The sequence below is a fragment of the Rutilus rutilus genome (assembly GCF_951802725.1).
Source record: "Rutilus rutilus genome assembly, chromosome: 7".
NCBI lineage: Eukaryota > Metazoa > Chordata > Actinopteri > Cypriniformes > Leuciscidae > Rutilus > Rutilus rutilus.
In genome coordinates, this window is record NC_140221.1 from 48,964,566 (window position 1) to 48,984,165 (window position 19,600).

Consider the following 19,600-nt stretch of genomic DNA (forward strand, 5'->3'; position numbering starts at 1 on the left):
ACTGCTTCAGTCAAACACTGCTTCAGCCTAACACTGCTTCAGTCTAACACTGCTTCAGTCAAACACTGCTTCAGTCAAACACTGCTTCAGTCTAACACTGCTTCAGTCTAACACTGCTTCAGTCAAACACTACTTCAGTCTAACACTGCTTCAGTCTAACACTGCTTCAGCCTAACACTGCTTCAGTCTAACACTGCTTCAGTCTAACACTGCTTCAGCCTAACACTGCTTCAGTCAAACACTGCTTCAGTCAAACACTGCTTCAGTCAAACACTGCTTCAGTCTAACACTGCTTCAGTCAAACACTGCTTCAGTCAAACACTACTTCAGTCTAACACTGCTTCAGTCTAACACTGCTTCAGCCTAACACTGCTTCAGTCTAACACTGCTTCAGTCTAACACTGCTTCAGCCTAACACTGCTTCAGCCTAACACTGCTTCAGTCAAACACTGCTTCAGTCTAACACTGCTTCAGTCAAACACTGCTTCAGTCAAACACTGCTTCAGTCAAACACTGCTTCAGCCTAACACTGCTTCAGCCTAACACTGCTTCAGTCAAACACTGCTTCAGTCAAACACTGCTTCAGCCTAACACTGCTTCAGTCAAGCACTGCTTCAGTCTAACACTGCTTCAGCCTAACACTGCTTCAGTCAAACACTGCTTCAGTCTAACACTGCTTCAGTCAAACACTGCTTCAGTCAAACACTGCTTCAGTCTAACACTGCTTCAGTCAAACACTGCTTCAGTCAAACACTGCTTCAGTCTAACACTGCTTCAGTCAAGCACTGCTTCAGTCAAACACTGCTTCAGCCTAACACTGCTTCAGTCAAACACTGCTTCAGTCTAACACTGCTTCAGCCTAACACTGCTTCAGCCTAACACTGCTTCAGTCAAACACTGCTTCAGTCTAACACTGCTTCAGCCTAACACTGCTTCAGTCTAACACTGCTTCAGCCTAACACTGCTTCAGTCAAACACTGCTTCAGTCTAACACTGCTTCAGTCAAACACTGCTTCAGTCAAACACTGCTTCAGCCTAACACTGCTTCAGTCAAGCACTGCTTCAGTCAAACACTGCTTCAGCCTAACACTGCTTCAGTCAAACACTGCTTCAGTCTAACACTGCTTCAGTCAAACACTGCTTCAGTCAAACACTGCTTCAGTCTAACACTGCTTCAGTCAAACACTGCTTCAGTCAAACACTGCTTCAGTCTAACACTGCTTCAGTCTAACACTGCTTCAGCCTAACACTGCTTCAGTCTAACACTGCTTCAGTCAAACACTGCTTCAGTCTAACACTGCTTCAGCCTAACACTGCTTCAGTCAAACACTGCTTCAGTCTAACACAGCTTCAGTCAAGCACTGCTTCAGTCTAACACTGCTTCAGTCAAACACTGCTTCAGTCAAGCACTGCTTCAGTCTAACACTGCTTCAGCCTAACACTGCTTCAGTCAAACACTGCTTCAGTCAAACACTGCTTCAGTCTAACACTGCTTCAGTCTAACACTGCTTCAGCCTAACACTGCTTCAGTCTAACACTGCTTCAGTCAAACACTGCTTCAGTCTAACACTGCTTCAGCCTAACACTGCTTCAGTCAAACACTGCTTCAGTCTAACACAGCTTCAGTCAAGCACTGCTTCAGTCTAACACTGCTTCAGTCAAACACTGCTTCAGTCAAGCACTGCTTCAGTCTAACACTGCTTCAGCCTAACACTGCTTCAGTCAAACACTGCTTCAGTCAAACACTGCTTCAGCCTAACACTGCTTCAGCCTAACACTGCTTCAGTCAAACACTGCTTCAGTCAAACACTGCTTCAGCCTAACACTGCTTCAGCCTAACACTGCTTCAGTCAAACACTGCTTCAGTCAAACACTGCTTCAGCCTAACACTGCTTCAGTCAAACACTGCTTCAGTCTAACACTGCTTCAGCCTAACACTGCTTCAGTCTAACACTGCTTCAGCCTAACACTGCTTCAGTCAAACACTGCTTCAGTCTAACACTGCTTCAGCCTAACACTGCTTCAGTCTAACACTGCTTCAGTCTAACACTGCTTCAGCCTAACACTGCTTCAGTCAAGCACTGCTTCAGTCTAACACTGCTTCAGCCTAACACTGCTTCAGTCTAACACTGCTTCAGTCAAACACTGCTTCAGCCTAACACTGCTTCAGTCTAACACTGCTTCAGTCAAACACTGCTTCAGTCTAACACTGCTTCAGCCTAACACTGCTTCAGCCTAACACTGCTTCAGCCTAACACTGCTTCAGTCAAGCACTGCTTCAGTCTAACACTGCTTCAGCCTAACACTGCTTCAGCCTAACACTGCTTCAGCCTAACACTGCTTCAGTCAAACACTGCTTCAGTCTAACACTGCTTCAGTCAAACACTGCTTCAGTCAAACACTGCTTCAGTCAAACACTGCTTCAGCCTAACACTGCTTCAGCCTAACACTGCTTCAGTCAAACACTGCTTCAGTCAAACACTGCTTCAGCCTAACACTGCTTCAGTCAAGCACTGCTTCAGTCTAACACTGCTTCAGCCTAACACTGCTTCAGTCAAACACTGCTTCAGTCTAACACTGCTTCAGTCAAACACTGCTTCAGTCAAACACTGCTTCAGTCTAACACTGCTTCAGTCAAACACTGCTTCAGTCAAACACTGCTTCAGTCTAACACTGCTTCAGTCTAACACTGCTTCAGCCTAACACTGCTTCAGTCTAACACTGCTTCAGTCAAACACTGCTTCAGCCTAACACTGCTTCAGTCAAACACTGCTTCAGCCTAACACTGCTTCAGTCAAACACTGCTTCAGTCTAACACAGCTTCAGTCAAGCACTGCTTCAGTCTAACACTGCTTCAGTCAAACACTGCTTCAGCCTAACACTGCTTCAGTCTAACACTGCTTCAGCCTAACACTGCTTCAGTCAAACACTGCTTCAGTCTAACACAGCTTCAGTCAAGCACTGCTTCAGTCTAACACTGCTTCAGTCAAACACTGCTTCAGTCAAGCACTGCTTCAGTCTAACACTGCTTCAGCCTAACACTGCTTCAGTCAAACACTGCTTCAGTCAAACACTGCTTCAGCCTAACACTGCTTCAGTCAAACACTGCTTCAGTCAAACACTGCTTCAGCCTAACACTGCTTCAGCCTAACACTGCTTCAGTCAAACACTGCTTCAGTCAAACACTGCTTCAGCCTAACACTGCTTCAGTCAAACACTGCTTCAGCCTAACACTGCTTCAGTCAAGCACTGCTTCAGTCTAACACTGCTTCAGCCTAACACTGCTTCAGTCAAACACTGCTTCAGTCAAACACTGCTTCAGCCTAACACTGCTTCAGCCTAACACTGCTTCAGTCAAACACTGCTTCAGTCAAACACTGCTTCAGCCTAACACTGCTTCAGTCAAACACTGCTTCAGTCTAACACTGCTTCAGCCTAACACTGCTTCAGTCTAACACTGCTTCAGCCTAACACTGCTTCAGTCAAACACTGCTTCAGTCTAACACTGCTTCAGCCTAACACTGCTTCAGTCAAACACTGCTTCAGTCTAACACTGCTTCAGCCTAACACTGCTTCAGTCAAACACTGCTTCAGCCTAACACTGCTTCAGCCTAACACTGCTTCAGTCTAACACTGCTTCAGTCAAACACTGCTTCAGCCTAACACTGCTTCAGTCTAACACTGCTTCAGCCTAACACTGCTTCAGTCAAGCACTGCTTCAGTCTAACACTGCTTCAGCCTAACACTGCTTCAGTCTAACACTGCTTCAGTCAAACACTGCTTCAGCCTAACACTGCTTCAGTCTAACACTGCTTCAGTCAAACACTGCTTCAGTCTAACACTGCTTCAGCCTAACACTGCTTCAGCCTAACACTGCTTCAGCCTAACACTGCTTCAGTCAAGCACTGCTTCAGCCTAACACTGCTTCAGCCTAACACTGCTTCAGCCTAACACTGCTTCAGTCAAACACTGCTTCAGTCTAACACTGCTTCAGCCTAACACTGCTTCAGCCTAACACTGCTTCAGTCTAACACTGCTTCAGTCTAACACTGCTTCAGTCAAACACTGCTTCAGTCTAACACTGCTTCAGCCTAACACTGCTTCAGCCTAACACTGCTTCAGTCTAACACTGCTTCAGTCAAACACTGCTTCAGCCTAACACTGCTTCAGTCAAACACTGCTTCAGTCTAACACTGCTTCAGCCTAACACTGCTTCAGCCTAACACTGCTTCAGCCTAACACTGCTTCAGCCTAACACTGCTTCAGCCTAACACTGCTTCAGCCTAACACTGCTTCAGTCAAACACTGCTTCAGTCTAACACTGCTTCAGTCTAACACTGCTTCAGTCAAACACTGCTTCAGCCTAACACTGCTTCAGCCTAACACTGCTTCAGTCTAACACTGCTTCAGCCTAACACTGCTTCAGCCTAACACTGCTTCAGTCTAACACTGCTTCAGTCAAACACTGCTTCAGTCTAACACTGCTTCAGTCTAACACTGCTTCAGTCAAACACTGCTTCAGTCTAACACTGCTTCAGTCTAACACTGCTTCAGTCAAACACTGCTTCAGTCTAACACTGCTTCAGTCTAACACTGCTTCAGTCTAACACTGCTTCAGCCTAACACTGCTTCAGCCTAACACTGCTTCAGTCAAACACTGCTTCAGCCTAACACTGCTTCAGCCTAACACTGCTTCAGTCTAACACTGCTTCAGTCAAACACTGCTTCAGTCTAACACTGCTTCAGTCTAACACTGCTTCAGTCAAACACTGCTTCAGCCTAACACTGCTTCAGTCAAACACTGCTTCAGTCTAACACTGCTTCAGCCTAACACTGCTTCAGCCTAACACTGCTTCAGCCTAACACTGCTTCAGCCTAACACTGCTTCAGCCTAACACTGCTTCAGCCTAACACTGCTTCAGTCAAGCACTGCTTCAGTCTAACACTGCTTCAGTCAAACACTGCTTCAGTCAAGCACTGCTTCAGTCTAACACTGCTTCAGCCTAACACTGCTTCAGTCAAACACTGCTTCAGTCAAACACTGCTTCAGCCTAACACTGCTTCAGTCAAACACTGCTTCAGTCAAACACTGCTTCAGCCTAACACTGCTTCAGCCTAACACTGCTTCAGTCAAACACTGCTTCAGTCAAACACTGCTTCAGCCTAACACTGCTTCAGCCTAACACTGCTTCAGTCAAACACTGCTTCAGCCTAACACTGCTTCAGTCAAGCACTGCTTCAGTCTAACACTGCTTCAGCCTAACACTGCTTCAGTCAAACACTGCTTCAGTCAAACACTGCTTCAGCCTAACACTGCTTCAGCCTAACACTGCTTCAGTCAAACACTGCTTCAGTCAAACACTGCTTCAGCCTAACACTGCTTCAGTCAAACACTGCTTCAGTCTAACACTGCTTCAGCCTAACACTGCTTCAGTCAAACACTGCTTCAGCCTAACACTGCTTCAGTCTAACACTGCTTCAGTCAAACACTGCTTCAGTCTAACACTGCTTCAGTCAAACACTGCTTCAGCCTAACACTGCTTCAGTCTAACACTGCTTCAGTCTAACACTGCTTCAGTCAAACACTGCTTCAGTCAAACACTGCTTCAGTCAAGCACTGCTTCAGTCAAACACTGCTTCAGCCTAACACTGCTTCAGTCAAACACTACTTCAGTCAAACACTGCTTCAGTCTAACACTGCTTCAGTCTAACACTGCTTCAGTCTAACACTACTTCAGTCAAACACTGCTTCAGTCTAACACTGCTTCAGTCAAACACTGCTTCAGTCTAACACTGCTTCAGCCTAACACTGCTTCAGTCAAACACTGCTTCAGTCTAACACTACTTCAGTCAAACACTGCTTCAGTCTAACACTGCTTCAGTCAAACACTGCTTCAGTCAAACACTGCTTCAGCCTAACACTGCTTCAGTCAAGCACTGCTTCAGTCTAACACTGCTTCAGTCAAACACCACTGCTTCAGTCAAACACCGCTGCTTCAGTCAAACACTGCTGCTTCAGTCAAACACCGCTGCTTCAGTCTAACACTGCTTCAGTCTAACACTGCTTCAGTCAAACACTGCTTCAGTCTAACACTACTTCAGTCAAACACTGCTTCAGTCTAACACTGCTTCAGTCTAACACTGCTTCAGTCAAACACCGCTGCTTCAGCCTAACACTGCTTCAGTCAAACACTGCTTCAGTCTAACACTACTTCAGTCAAACACTGCTTCAGTCTAACACTGCTTCAGTCTAACACTGCTTCAGTCTAACACTGCTTCAGTCTAACACTACTTCAGTCAAACACTGCTTCAGCCTAACACTGCTTCAGTCAAACACTGCTTCAGTCTAACACTGCTTCAGCCTAACACTGCTTCAGTCTAACACTGCTTCAGTCTAACACTACTTCAGTCAAACACTGCTTCAGTCTAACACTGCTTCAGTCAAACACTGCTTCAGTCTAACACTGCTTCAGCCTAACACTGCTTCAGTCAAACACTGCTTCAGTCTAACACTACTTCAGTCAAACACTGCTTCAGTCTAACACTGCTTCAGTCAAACACTGCTTCAGTCTAACACTACTTCAGTCAAACACTGCTTCAGTCTAACACTGCTTCAGTCTAACACTGCTTCAGTCTAACACTGCTTCAGTCTAACACTACTTCAGTCAAACACTGCTTCAGCCTAACACTGCTTCAGTCAAACACTGCTTCAGTCTAACACTGCTTCAGCCTAACACTGCTTCAGTCTAACACTGCTTCAGTCTAACACCGCTGCTTCAGTCTAACACTGCTTCAGTCTAACACTGCTTCAGTCTAACACTGCTTCAGTCTAACACCGCTGCTTCAGTCTAACACTGCTTCAGTCTAACACTGCTTCAGTCTAACACTGCTTCAGTCTAACACTGCTTCAGTCTAACACTGCTGCTTCAGTCTAACACTGCTTCAGTCTAACACTGCTTCAGTCTAACACTGCTTCAGTCTAACACCGCTGCTTCAGTCTAACACTGCTTCAGTCTAACACTGCTTCAGTCAAACACTGCTTCAGTCTAACACCGCTGCTTCAGTCTAACACTGCTTCAGTCTAACACTGCTTCAGTCTAACACTACTTCAGTCAAACACTGCTTCAGTCTAACACTGCTTCAGTCAAACACTGCTTCAGTCTAACACTGCTTCAGCCTAACACTGCTTCAGTCAAACACTGCTTCAGCCTAACACTGCTTCAGCCTAACACTGCTTCAGTCTAACACTACTTCAGTCAAACACTGCTTCAGTCTAACACTGCTTCAGTCAAACACTGCTTCAGCCTAACACTGCTTCAGTCTAACACTGCTTCAGTCAAACACTGCTTCAGTCTAACACTGCTTCAGTCAAACACTGCTTCAGTCTAACACTGCTTCAGTCTAACACTGCTTCAGTCTAACACTACTTCAGTCAAACACTGCTTCAGTCTAACACTGCTTCAGTCAAACACTGCTTCAGTCAAACACTGCTTCAGTCTAACACTGCTTCAGCCTAACACTGCTTCAGTCAAACACTGCTTCAGCCTAACACTGCTTCAGTCTAACACTGCTTCAGTCAAACACTGCTTCAGTCTAACACTGCTTCAGTCTAACACTACTTCAGTCAAACACTGCTTCAGTCTAACACTGCTTCAGTCAAACACTGCTTCAGTCAAACACTGCTTCAGTCTAACACTGCTTCAGCCTAACACTGCTTCAGTCAAACACTGCTTCAGCCTAACACTGCTTCAGCCTAACACTGCTTCAGTCTAACACTACTTCAGTCAAACACTGCTTCAGTCTAACACTGCTTCAGTCAAACACTGCTTCAGCCTAACACTGCTTCAGCCTAACACTGCTTCAGTCTAACACTACTTCAGTCAAACACTGCTTCAGCCTAACACTGCTTCAGTCAAACACTGCTTCAGTCTAACACTACTTCAGTCAAACACTGCTTCAGTCTAACACTGCTTCAGTCAAACACTGCTTCAGTCTAACACTGCTTCAGTCAAACACTGCTTCAGTCAAACACTGCTTCAGTCAAACACTGCTTCAGTCAAGCACTGCTTCAGTCAAACACTGCTTCAGTCAAACACTGCTTCAGTCTAACACTGCTTCAGTCTAACACTGCTTCAGTCTAACACCGCTGCTTCAGTCTAACACTGCTTCAGTCTAACACTGCTTCAGTCAAACACTGCTTCAGCCTAACACTGCTTCAGCCTAACACTGCTTCAGTCTAACACTACTTCAGTCAAACACTGCTTCAGCCTAACACTGCTTCAGTCAAACACTGCTTCAGTCTAACACTACTTCAGTCAAACACTGCTTCAGTCTAACACTGCTTCAGTCAAACACTGCTTCAGTCTAACACTGCTTCAGTCAAACACTGCTTCAGTCAAACACTGCTTCAGTCAAACACTGCTTCAGTCAAGCACTGCTTCAGTCAAACACTGCTTCAGTCAAACACTGCTTCAGCCTAACACTGCTTCAGTCAAGCACTGCTTCAGTCAAACACCACTGCTTCAGTCTAACACTGCTTCAGTCTAACACTGCTTCAGTCTAACACTACTTCAGTCAAACACTGCTTCAGCCTAACACTGCTTCAGTCAAACACTGCTTCAGTCTAACACTGCTTCAGCCTAACACTGCTTCAGTCTAACACTGCTTCAGTCTAACACCGCTGCTTCAGTCTAACACTGCTTCAGTCTAACACTGCTTCAGTCTAACACTGCTTCAGTCTAACACTGCTTCAGTCTAACACCGCTGCTTCAGTCTAACACTGCTTCAGTCTAACACTGCTTCAGTCTAACACTGCTTCAGTCTAACACTGCTTCAGTCTAACACTGCTGCTTCAGTCTAACACTGCTTCAGTCTAACACTGCTTCAGTCTAACACTGCTTCAGTCTAACACCGCTGCTTCAGTCTAACACTGCTTCAGTCTAACACTGCTTCAGTCAATCACTGCTTCAGTCTAACACCGCTGCTTCAGTCTAACACTGCTTCAGTCTAACACTGCTTCAGTCTAACACTACTTCAGTCAAACACTGCTTCAGTCTAACACTGCTTCAGTCAAACACTGCTTCAGTCTAACACTGCTTCAGCCTAACACTGCTTCAGTCAAACACTGCTTCAGCCTAACACTGCTTCAGCCTAACACTGCTTCAGTCTAACACTACTTCAGTCAAACACTGCTTCAGTCTAACACTGCTTCAGTCAAACACTGCTTCAGCCTAACACTGCTTCAGTCTAACACTGCTTCAGTCAAACACTGCTTCAGTCTAACACTGCTTCAGTCAAACACTGCTTCAGTCTAACACTGCTTCAGTCTAACACTGCTTCAGTCTAACACTGCTTCAGTCAAACACTGCTTCAGTCTAACACTGCTTCAGTCAAACACTGCTTCAGTCAAACACTGCTTCAGTCTAACACTGCTTCAGCCTAACACTGCTTCAGTCAAACACTGCTTCAGCCTAACACTGCTTCAGTCTAACACTGCTTCAGTCAAACACTGCTTCAGTCTAACACTGCTTCAGTCTAACACTACTTCAGTCAAACACTGCTTCAGTCTAACACTGCTTCAGTCAAACACTGCTTCAGTCAAACACTGCTTCAGTCTAACACTGCTTCAGCCTAACACTGCTTCAGTCAAACACTGCTTCAGCCTAACACTGCTTCAGCCTAACACTGCTTCAGTCTAACACTACTTCAGTCAAACACTGCTTCAGTCTAACACTGCTTCAGTCAAACACTGCTTCAGCCTAACACTGCTTCAGCCTAACACTGCTTCAGTCTAACACTACTTCAGTCAAACACTGCTTCAGCCTAACACTGCTTCAGTCAAACACTGCTTCAGTCTAACACTGCTTCAGTCTAACACTACTTCAGTCAAACACTGCTTCAGTCTAACACTGCTTCAGTCAAACACTGCTTCAGTCAAACACTGCTTCAGTCTAACACTGCTTCAGCCTAACACTGCTTCAGTCAAACACTGCTTCAGCCTAACACTGCTTCAGCCTAACACTGCTTCAGTCTAACACTACTTCAGTCAAACACTGCTTCAGTCTAACACTGCTTCAGTCAAACACTGCTTCAGTCTAACACTACTTCAGTCAAACACTGCTTCAGTCTAACACTGCTTCAGTCTAACACTACTTCAGTCAAACACTGCTTCAGCCTAACACTGCTTCAGTCAAACACTGCTTCAGTCTAACACTACTTCAGTCAAACACTGCTTCAGCCTAACACTGCTTCAGTCTAACACTACTTCAGTCAAACACTGCTTCAGCCTAACACTGCTTCAGTCAAACACTGCTTCAGTCTAACACTACTTCAGTCAAACACTGCTTCAGTCTAACACTGCTTCAGTCAAACACTGCTTCAGTCTAACACTGCTTCAGTCAAACACTGCTTCAGCCTAACACTGCTTCAGTCAAGCACTGCTTCAGTCAAACACTGCTTCAGTCAAACACTGCTTCAGCCTAACACTGCTTCAGTCTAACACTACTTCAGTCAAACACTGCTTCAGTCTAACACTGCTTCAGTCAAACACTGCTTCAGTCAAACACTGCTTCAGTCTAACACTGCTTCAGCCTAACACTGCTTCAGTCAAACACTGCTTCAGCCTAACACTGCTTCAGTCTAACACTGCTTCAGTCAAACACTGCTTCAGTCTAACACTGCTTCAGTCTAACACTACTTCAGTCAAACACTGCTTCAGTCTAACACTGCTTCAGTCAAACACTGCTTCAGTCAAACACTGCTTCAGTCTAACACTGCTTCAGCCTAACACTGCTTCAGTCAAACACTGCTTCAGCCTAACACTGCTTCAGCCTAACACTGCTTCAGTCTAACACTACTTCAGTCAAACACTGCTTCAGTCAAACACTGCTTCAGTCAAACACTGCTTCAGTCTAACACTGCTTCAGTCAAACACTGCTTCAGTCTAACACTGCTTCAGTCAAACACTGCTTCAGTCAAACACTGCTTCAGCCTAACACTGCTTCAGTCAAGCACTGCTTCAGTCAAACACTGCTTCAGTCAAACACTGCTTCAGCCTAACACTGCTTCAGTCAAGCACTGCTTCAGTCAAACACCACTGCTTCAGTCAAACACCGCTGCTTCAGTCAAACACTGCTGCTTCAGTCTAACACTGCTTCAGTCAGCAGAGTAGGAGCAAACACCTGTGCGACGGACTACACTTTAAAGACCATTGCACTCACCAGACCCTCTCATAATGCTGATGTTTCTTTGCAGCCAAATTAACTGGAAATACTACATTTGGATTATCATAAGCAAGGTCGGAAATTAACGGGGTATTGGGGCAAAATGCCACGAAAAATGTATAAAAAACAAACAAACAAAAAGCCCCTGTATGAGTTCTTGATTTTAAAGCTGCAGTCCGTATCTTTTTTTGTGTTCAAATGTACAAAATTTATATAATAAGCGAGTACATCATAAATCCATTTTCCAAACCATGTTTTTGTCTTATTGTGAATCACTACGGTACACCTAGAAGTGTTTATATTGGGACTATTTTAGCCTGGTTCGGGTTCAGTACCTGCGTGACTCTTCTTAGACACAAACACAGAGAAGTAGATCCGGTTACATTGTTCTTCCTTGAGATCCATGCATGTTTATTAACCAGTAGAGCGCCAAAAGTTACAGACTGCAGCTTTCATCTTTATCATGTGATCTATAGTTAAGCAATATCACACGAGTAGACTCCTGTTTCTCGAGTATTGGCATGATTGCTAATGTTATACTGATCTTGTACAAAAGTCCAATAAACAAGTTGATATTAAGTGACTTAACATTTTTGCCATAATACTGTCTGTTTTTGCTCTATATCCTGAAAATAGCTTCAAACAAAGCCACACCAGAACTGTTGCGCATCTCCAAGCAACGGTGATTCTTGAATGAATCTTCATTTTGAACGATTGAAAGAATGACTGACACATTAAGACTTGCTGCTAAATTCTTAAAATATTTAAAATATTAACCCAACATTATTTACCCATGAGCTGCATTAAACGGTCTATGTAAATGTGTCTAATACCACTTCTGATGCAGCTTCTGTGCCACTTCTGCAGTGCAAAGATGGATTTTTTATTTGATTGGTAACAGTCTGGTTGTGTCTTATTCTTCTAACTGAATTTCCTGTTTAAAGTAACATTTAAAAAGCTGAGCCTGGGTTCTCCCAAGGTTTTTTTTTCTCCATTGGGTCACCTGATGGAGTTTTTCGGTTCCTTGCCACTGTTGCCTTTGGCTTGCTCAGTTGGGGATATTTTGGGGATATTTTGGGGATATTTAATTTGATTTATCAATCAATAAATTCCACTAGAAACAAACCTTGTTGTATTATTTTAATTTAATACTGTGAAGCTGCTTTGATACAATCTGTATTGTGAAAAGCGCTATACAAATATACATGACTTGACTTAAAAATGCCACTTGAAATTAATTTAAAGGGGCAAAAATCGCCTCTAATAGATCAGAAAGTGCTCCTCATTTTTTTACACAAGTCTCCTGATGACATGTTAGTGTAGAGCCCTGCGCATGCAACGCCAGTGTCATGGGTTTGATTCTCAGGCAACTCAAGAACTGGAAAAATAACATTTGCTTGAATGCCATATAGTGTTTGCCAAATAGATGTAAACACTGAAAACAAAAATAAGTGAAACATGTCTACATGAAGTGTAGTTTAGTGGGGAAAGAGCTTCAGTAAGCTTCACTGCCGACTCCATACTTTAAATTAAAGTCTATAAATGATTTATGAGGGTGATTTGAAGTCCACCGTTCACTGACATGACGGATGTGCCGTGACTTTGATCTCGTCCAGGAGCTGAACTCTCATCAGGAGGAACTGGACGCTCTGATGAGCAGGAAGGAGACGTTTGAGGCGGTGAGTGGACACACACACACACACACACACACACACACACACACACACACCTCTGACAGAGTGGCAGTAGACTTTCTTTAGTGCTGTTGTCAAATCCTTTTACATTATTCATATAAAATTAGCTCGCTTGTGGAGCGTTAATGAAGGAGAATGGACTGTCTAATTTGCTCACTGTTTCAGATTTTAAATCGGTGCTGCTACAAACATTCCTCTATGTTTGCAGGATCTGGTTCACTCTCTCTCTGTGTTTGCAGGATCTGGTTCACTCTCTCTCTGTGTTTGCAGGATCTGGTTCACTCTCAGACCAAACAGGAAGCAGTCGTGCTTCACGAGAAGCTCCTGGATCTGGAGAACCGCAGAGACGCCCTGCTGACTGAAGACCGGAACATGGGCTCTCCACAAGAGGAGAGGGAACGCCTCTTTAAACAGGTCTCAGCTATTATATTTCATTACATTTAGTACATTAAAAGATTTCAACGGACGTGAACATGACTGTTCTTTTGCTGGTTTTAGGTGAAAGAAAACAACCAGGAAATAGCCAGCATGGAACGGCAGTATGTATTCATAAACCATATGCATGTTTGTTTTGGTCCAGCTTGAATGTTCACTTGAGTACACACTCTCAGTTGGGTTGTAGATCCACAAATGCATGCTTCAGTCATTATGGTGTTGTATGCAAATATTGTATTTACTTATAAATGCGTGTCTTATGATCAGTACATAAAAAATACTAAAATGAATATGCTGTTTTTATGTAGACTGTCAGAGGTACGTGAGAAAATTAGCAATCTCACCGAAGAGATGCGGCAACTAGATGCCGACATGGAGGAACATCAAGGTGATTTATATAAAATTATCCTAAATATGAAAATGCATTCAGTTTGTGATGATCATAGACTGTTGATTTAGAGAGAAAGGAATGGGGAAAATAGTAAAAGACTTGACTTGATCAGTTTTTAATGTACAGTGGGGAGAACAAGTATTTGATACACTTTTGCAGGTTTTCCCACTTACAAAGCATGTAGAGGTCTGTCATTTGTATCATAGGTACTATTCAACTGTGAGAGACGGAATCTAAAACTAAAATCCAGTAAAATCCAGAAAATCACATTGTATGATTTTTAAATAATTAATTTGCATTTTATTGCAAGACATAAATATTTGATCACCTACCAACCAGTAAGTTGCTCTCACAGACCTGTTAGTTTTTCTTTAAGAAGCCCTCCTGTTCTCCACTCATTACCTGTATTAACTGCACCTGTTTGAACTCGTTACCTGTATAAAAGACACCTGTCCACACACTCAATCAAACAGACTCCAACCTCTCCACAATGGCCAAGACCAGAGAGCTGTGTAAGGACATAAAATTGTAGACCTGCACAAGGCTGGGATGGGCTACAGGACAATAGGCAAGCAGCTTGGTGAGAAGGCAACAACTGTTGGCGCAATTATTAGAAAATGGAAGAAGTTCAAGATGACGGTCAATCTCCCTCGGTCTGGGGCACCATGCAAGATCTCACCTCGTGGGGCATCAATGATCATGAGGAAGGTGAGGGATCAGCCCAGAACTACACGGCAGGACCTGGTCAATGACCTGAAGAGAGCTGGGACCACAATCTCAAAGAAAACCATTAGTAACACACTACGCCGTCATGGATTAAAATCCTGCAGCGCACGCAAGGTCCCCCTGCTCAAGCCAGCGCATGTCCAGGCCCTTCTGAAGTTTGCCAGTGACCATCTGGATGATCCAGAGGAGGAATGGGAGAAGGTCATGTGGTCCGATGAGACAAAAATAGAGCTTTTTGGTCTAAACCCCACTCGCCGTGTTTGGAGGAAGAAGAAGGATGGGTGCAACCCCAAGAACACCATCCCAACCGTGAAGCATGGAGGTGGAAACATCATTCTTTGGGGATGCTTTTCTGCAAAGGGGACAGGACGACTGCACCGTATTGAGGGGAGGATGGATGGGGCCATGTATCGCGAGATCTTGGACAACAACCTCCTTCCCTCAGTAAGAGCATTGAAGATGGGTCGTGGCTGGATCTTCCAGCATGACAACGACCTGAAACACACAGCCAGGGCAACTGAGTGGCTCCGTAAGAAGCATCTCAAGGTCCTGGAGTGGCCTAGCCAGTCTCCAGACCTGAACCCAATAGAAAATCTTTGGAGGAGCTGAAAGTCCGTATTGCCCAGCGACAGCCCCGAAACCTGAAGGATCTGGAGAAGGTCTGTATGGAGGAGTGGGCCACAATCCCTGCTGCAGTGTGTGCAAACCTGGTCAAGAACTACAGGAAACATATGATCTCTGTAATTGCAAACAAAGGTTTCTGTACCAGATATTAAGTTCTGCTTTTCTGATGTATGAAATACTTATGTCATGCAATAAAATGCAAATTAATTACTTAAAAATCATACAATGTGATTTTCTGGATTTTTGTTTTAGATTCCGTCACTCACTACCTATGATAAAAATTACAGACTTCTACATGCTTTGTAAGTGGGAAAACCTGCAAAATCGGCAGTGTATCAAATACTTGTTCTCCCCACTGTATGTTAAGCATTTCAGTTAAATATTGTTCTTTGTAAACCTATTTAACAACAAACATGTTTCTGATATTCAGGACAACAGCAGGACAACAGCATCATAGAAATCTCCAGATATGATAGTTAACAAACTGAGACTTTGGTGTTTAGTAATAATAATAATAATAATAATAATAATACTGTCTCAGAATGACGTGCAGACCACGTTTCTGAACACCGAATAGGCTTCGTTGGTGTAAATGTGTGTGTGTGTGTGGTGTCCTGTATTATTTTCAGTTGCTGTGGTTTATTTGGACTCAGTTACAGCAGTTTTTATAGAACATCAAGCTTTTTTTAATTCAAAACATGAAGGGAAATTGATTTTAAAGGCTTTAATGCACCAACTATAATAAACTGAGTCTGGAGTCTGAACACATGTTTTACTGTCGGCACAGGGGAACGAACTCAGAAGTACAAGGAGCTGCAGAAGAGAGAAGAGGAGATCGACGGTGAGTCTCACACACACACTGATGCTGCATGTTAGGGTTACACACACTCGTGTTGATCATTAGATGATGAGCTTGTGTTTCCACAGCGTATTTGAACACGTTTGAGGAGAATAAACATCAGGAGCAGCAGCTGATCAGAGACTCTCAGAACAGTGTCGTGGCTTTACTGGAGCACTCCAGCAGGGTACACACACACACACACACACACACACACACACCTCTCACGACACACACACACACACACACACACCTCTCACGACACACACACACACACACACACACCTCTCTCACGACACACACACACCTCTCTCACGACACACACACACCTCTCGTTTCTCCCTCTGTAACATGCTAGAGTTTGAGTCATGACAGCGAGTGTGTGGTGTTTCTTAGAACATCAGTCGTCTTCATCAGCTGTCGGCCGTCACAGCGCAGGAGCTTCGGTCCATGCAGGACGATCTGAGCTTTAAAGAGACGGAGATGCAGAAGTCTCACAGCACCGCCAGAGGCCTTTCCTCAGGTTAGTTGTTCTCTCACTGCTGTGTGTGTATTCACCTGGAGATATATATATATATATATATATATATATATATATATATATATATATATACATGTGTGTGAGTAATGCAGGTTATGTCATCAATCTGGAGCTAAATAAATAGACTGAGATTCACAAATCACAATTAAAAAAATTCACAAATAAATAAATCATTGTGATTAATTTCCATGAGTATGTGGACTCGTACTTGCCTGAGCTGTGGATCAGTAGTGATGCTCTTTCTCCTCTGGTAGTTGTTCAGGTTGAGGATTTTCTGTGAGAATCTCCGTCAAGTCACATTAATACAGCGCTTTTTACAGTACTGAGTGTTTCAAAGCAGATTTACAGTGATAACAGGAAATTAATGCAACAAAGATTGTTTTGGCTTTACAGCAGATTTAGAAGAAAGTCATTGTCCAACTTAAGTAAGTATTTGATTGATTTCTTTTCTGCTGTAAAAGATCATTAGTTATTAACTTAGGGGCCGCTTACATGACACCGTTTTCAACTGAAAACAGAAAACTTTGGGTGGCCTGAGAACGCAAACTTTGAAATAGGTTTCAAAGTGCAAGTTTTTGAAAACAAGCTTTGAAACCGAAACCATTATCATCTCTGTTTAAACTTCAAAAACATGAGTCTGTGAAAATGGTGATGGCATGCACATGCATATTACGTGTTCAGTCTATAAGCATGCACGTTTGAATGAGTATGTGCACGGGCGCATAGTGTTTCTTTACTAAGTGACATCGCCAAATTACTTTTCTTGCATGAATAATACAGCATTTTTAGTAATTTCTGCTGATCCGTGTGAACGGGAATCTGACTACATCATGAGTTGTGGTCGTGTCTAGGCGCAGGTCCTCCATCTGATCTGGATACGGCTCGGATCCGGCTGACTACATCATGCGTTGTGGTCGTGTCTAGGCACAGGTCCACCATCTGATCTGGATACGGCTCGGATCCGGCCGACTACGTCATGAGTTGTGGTCGTGTCTAGGCACAGGTCCACCATCTGATCTGGATACGGCTCGGATCCGGCCGACTACGTCATGAGTTGTGGTCGTGTCTAGGCACAGGTCCACCATCTGATCTGGATACGGCTCGGATCCGGCTGACTACATCATGCGTTGTGGTCGTGTCTAGGCACAGGTCCACCATCTGATCTGGATACGGCTCGGATCCGGCCGACTACATCATGCGTTGTGGTCGTGTCTAGGCACAGGTCCACCATCTGATCTGGATACGGCTCGGATCCGGCTGACTACATCATGCGTTGTGGTCGTGTCTAGGCGCAGGTCCACCATCTGATCTGGATACGGCTCGGATCCGGCTGACTACATCATGCGTTGTGGTCGTGTCTAGGCGCAGGTCCACCACCTGATCTGGATACGGCTCGGATCCGGCCGACTACATCATGCGTTGTGGTCGTGTCTAGGCACAGGTCCACCATCTGATCTGGATACGGCTCGGATCCGGCCGACTACGTCATGAGTTGTGGTCGTGTCTAGGCGCAGGTCCACCATCTGATCTGGATACGGCTCGGATCCGGCTGACTACATCATGCGTTGTGGTCGTGTCTAGGCACAGGTCCACCATCTGATCTGGATACGGCTCGGATCCGGCCGACTACGTCATGAGTTGTGGTCGTGTCTAGGCGCAGGTCCACCATCTGATCTGGATACGGCTCGGATCCGGCTGACTACATCATGTGTTGTGGTCGTGTCTAGGCACAGGTCCACCATCTGATCTGGATACGGCTCGGATCCGGCCGACTACGTCATGAGTTGTGGTCGTGTCTAGGCACAGGTCCACCATCTGATCTGGATACGGCTCGGATCCGGCCGACTACGTCATGAGTTGTGGTCGTGTCTAGGCACAGGTCCACCATCTGATCTGGATACGGCTCGGATCCGGCTGACTACATCATGCGTTGTGGTCGTGTCTAGGCACAGGTCCACCATCTGATCTGGATACGGCTCGGATCCGGCCGACTACATCATGCGTTGTGGTCGTGTCTAGGCACAGGTCCACCATCTGATCTGGATACGGCTCGGATCCGGCCGACTACGTCATGAGTTGTGGTCGTGTCTAGGCGCAGGTCCACCATCTGATCTGGATACGGCTCGGATCCGGCCGACTACATCATGCGTTGTGGTCGTGTCTAGGCACAGGTCCACCATCTGATCTGGATACGGCTCGGATCCGGCCGACTACGTCATGAGTTGTGGTCGTGTCTAGGCACAGGTCCACCATCTGATCTGGATACGGCTCGGATCCGGCCGACTACGTCATGAGTTGTGGTCGTGTCTAGGCGCAGGTCCACCATCTGATCTGGATACGGCTCGGATCCGGCTGACTACATCATGCGTTGTGGTCGTGTCTAGGCGCAGGTCCACCATCTGATCTGGATACGGCTCGGATCCGGCCGACTACATCATGCGTTGTGGTCGTGTCTAGGCACAGGTCCACCATCTGATCTGGATACGGCTCGGATCCGGCCGACTACGTCATGAGTTGTGGTCGTGTCTAGGCGCAGGTCCTCCATCTGATCTGGATACGGCTCGGATCCGGCCGACTACGTCATGAGTTGTGGTCGTGTCTAGGCGCAGGTCCACCATCTGATCTGGATACGGCTCGGATCCGGCCAACTACATCATGCGTTGTGGTCGTGTCTAGGCGCAGGTCCACCACCTGATCTGGATACGGCTCGGATCCGGCCGACTACATCATGCGTTGTGGTCGTGTCTAGGCACAGGTCCTCCATCTGATCTGGATACGGCTCGGATCCGGCTGACTACATTATGTGTTGTGGTTGTGTCTAGGCACAGGTCCTCCATCTGATCTGGATCCGGCTCGGATCCGGCTGACTGCATTATGTGTTGTGGTCGTGTCTAGGCACAGGTCCTCCATCTGATCTGGATACGGCTCGGATCCGGCCGACTACGTCATGAGTTGTGGTCGTGTCTAGGCGCAGGTCCACCATCTGATCTGGATACGGCTCGGATCCGGCTGACTACATTATGTGTTGTGGTCGTGTCTAGGCACAGGTCCTCCATCTGATCTGGATACGGCTCGGATCCGGCCGACTACGTCATGAGTTGTGGTCGTGTCTAGGCGCAGGTCCACCAT

At 45.3% G+C, this 19,600-nt stretch overlaps 1 protein-coding gene across 3 annotated transcripts in view; it reads left to right on the forward strand.

Annotated features, from left to right (window-relative positions):
* ift74 (intraflagellar transport 74) overlaps positions 1 to 19,600 on the forward strand; it is a 71,271-nt gene that overhangs the window by 37,143 nt on the left and 14,528 nt on the right. For all 3 annotated transcript variants that reach the window (XR_014627878.1, XM_084413066.1, XM_084413067.1), the window contains 7 exons: positions 12,839 to 12,901; positions 13,187 to 13,330; positions 13,415 to 13,455; positions 13,660 to 13,739; positions 15,880 to 15,933; positions 16,020 to 16,117; positions 16,327 to 16,453. Coding sequence is in view for 2 of the 3 variants with exons in the window: in XM_084413066.1 (XP_084269192.1) it covers positions 12,839 to 12,901; positions 13,187 to 13,330; positions 13,415 to 13,455; positions 13,660 to 13,739; positions 15,880 to 15,933; positions 16,020 to 16,117; positions 16,327 to 16,453 (607 nt within the window). In the remaining variant the exon portion in view is untranslated. The remainder of the gene's footprint in view (positions 1 to 12,838; positions 12,902 to 13,186; positions 13,331 to 13,414; positions 13,456 to 13,659; positions 13,740 to 15,879; positions 15,934 to 16,019; positions 16,118 to 16,326; positions 16,454 to 19,600) is intronic.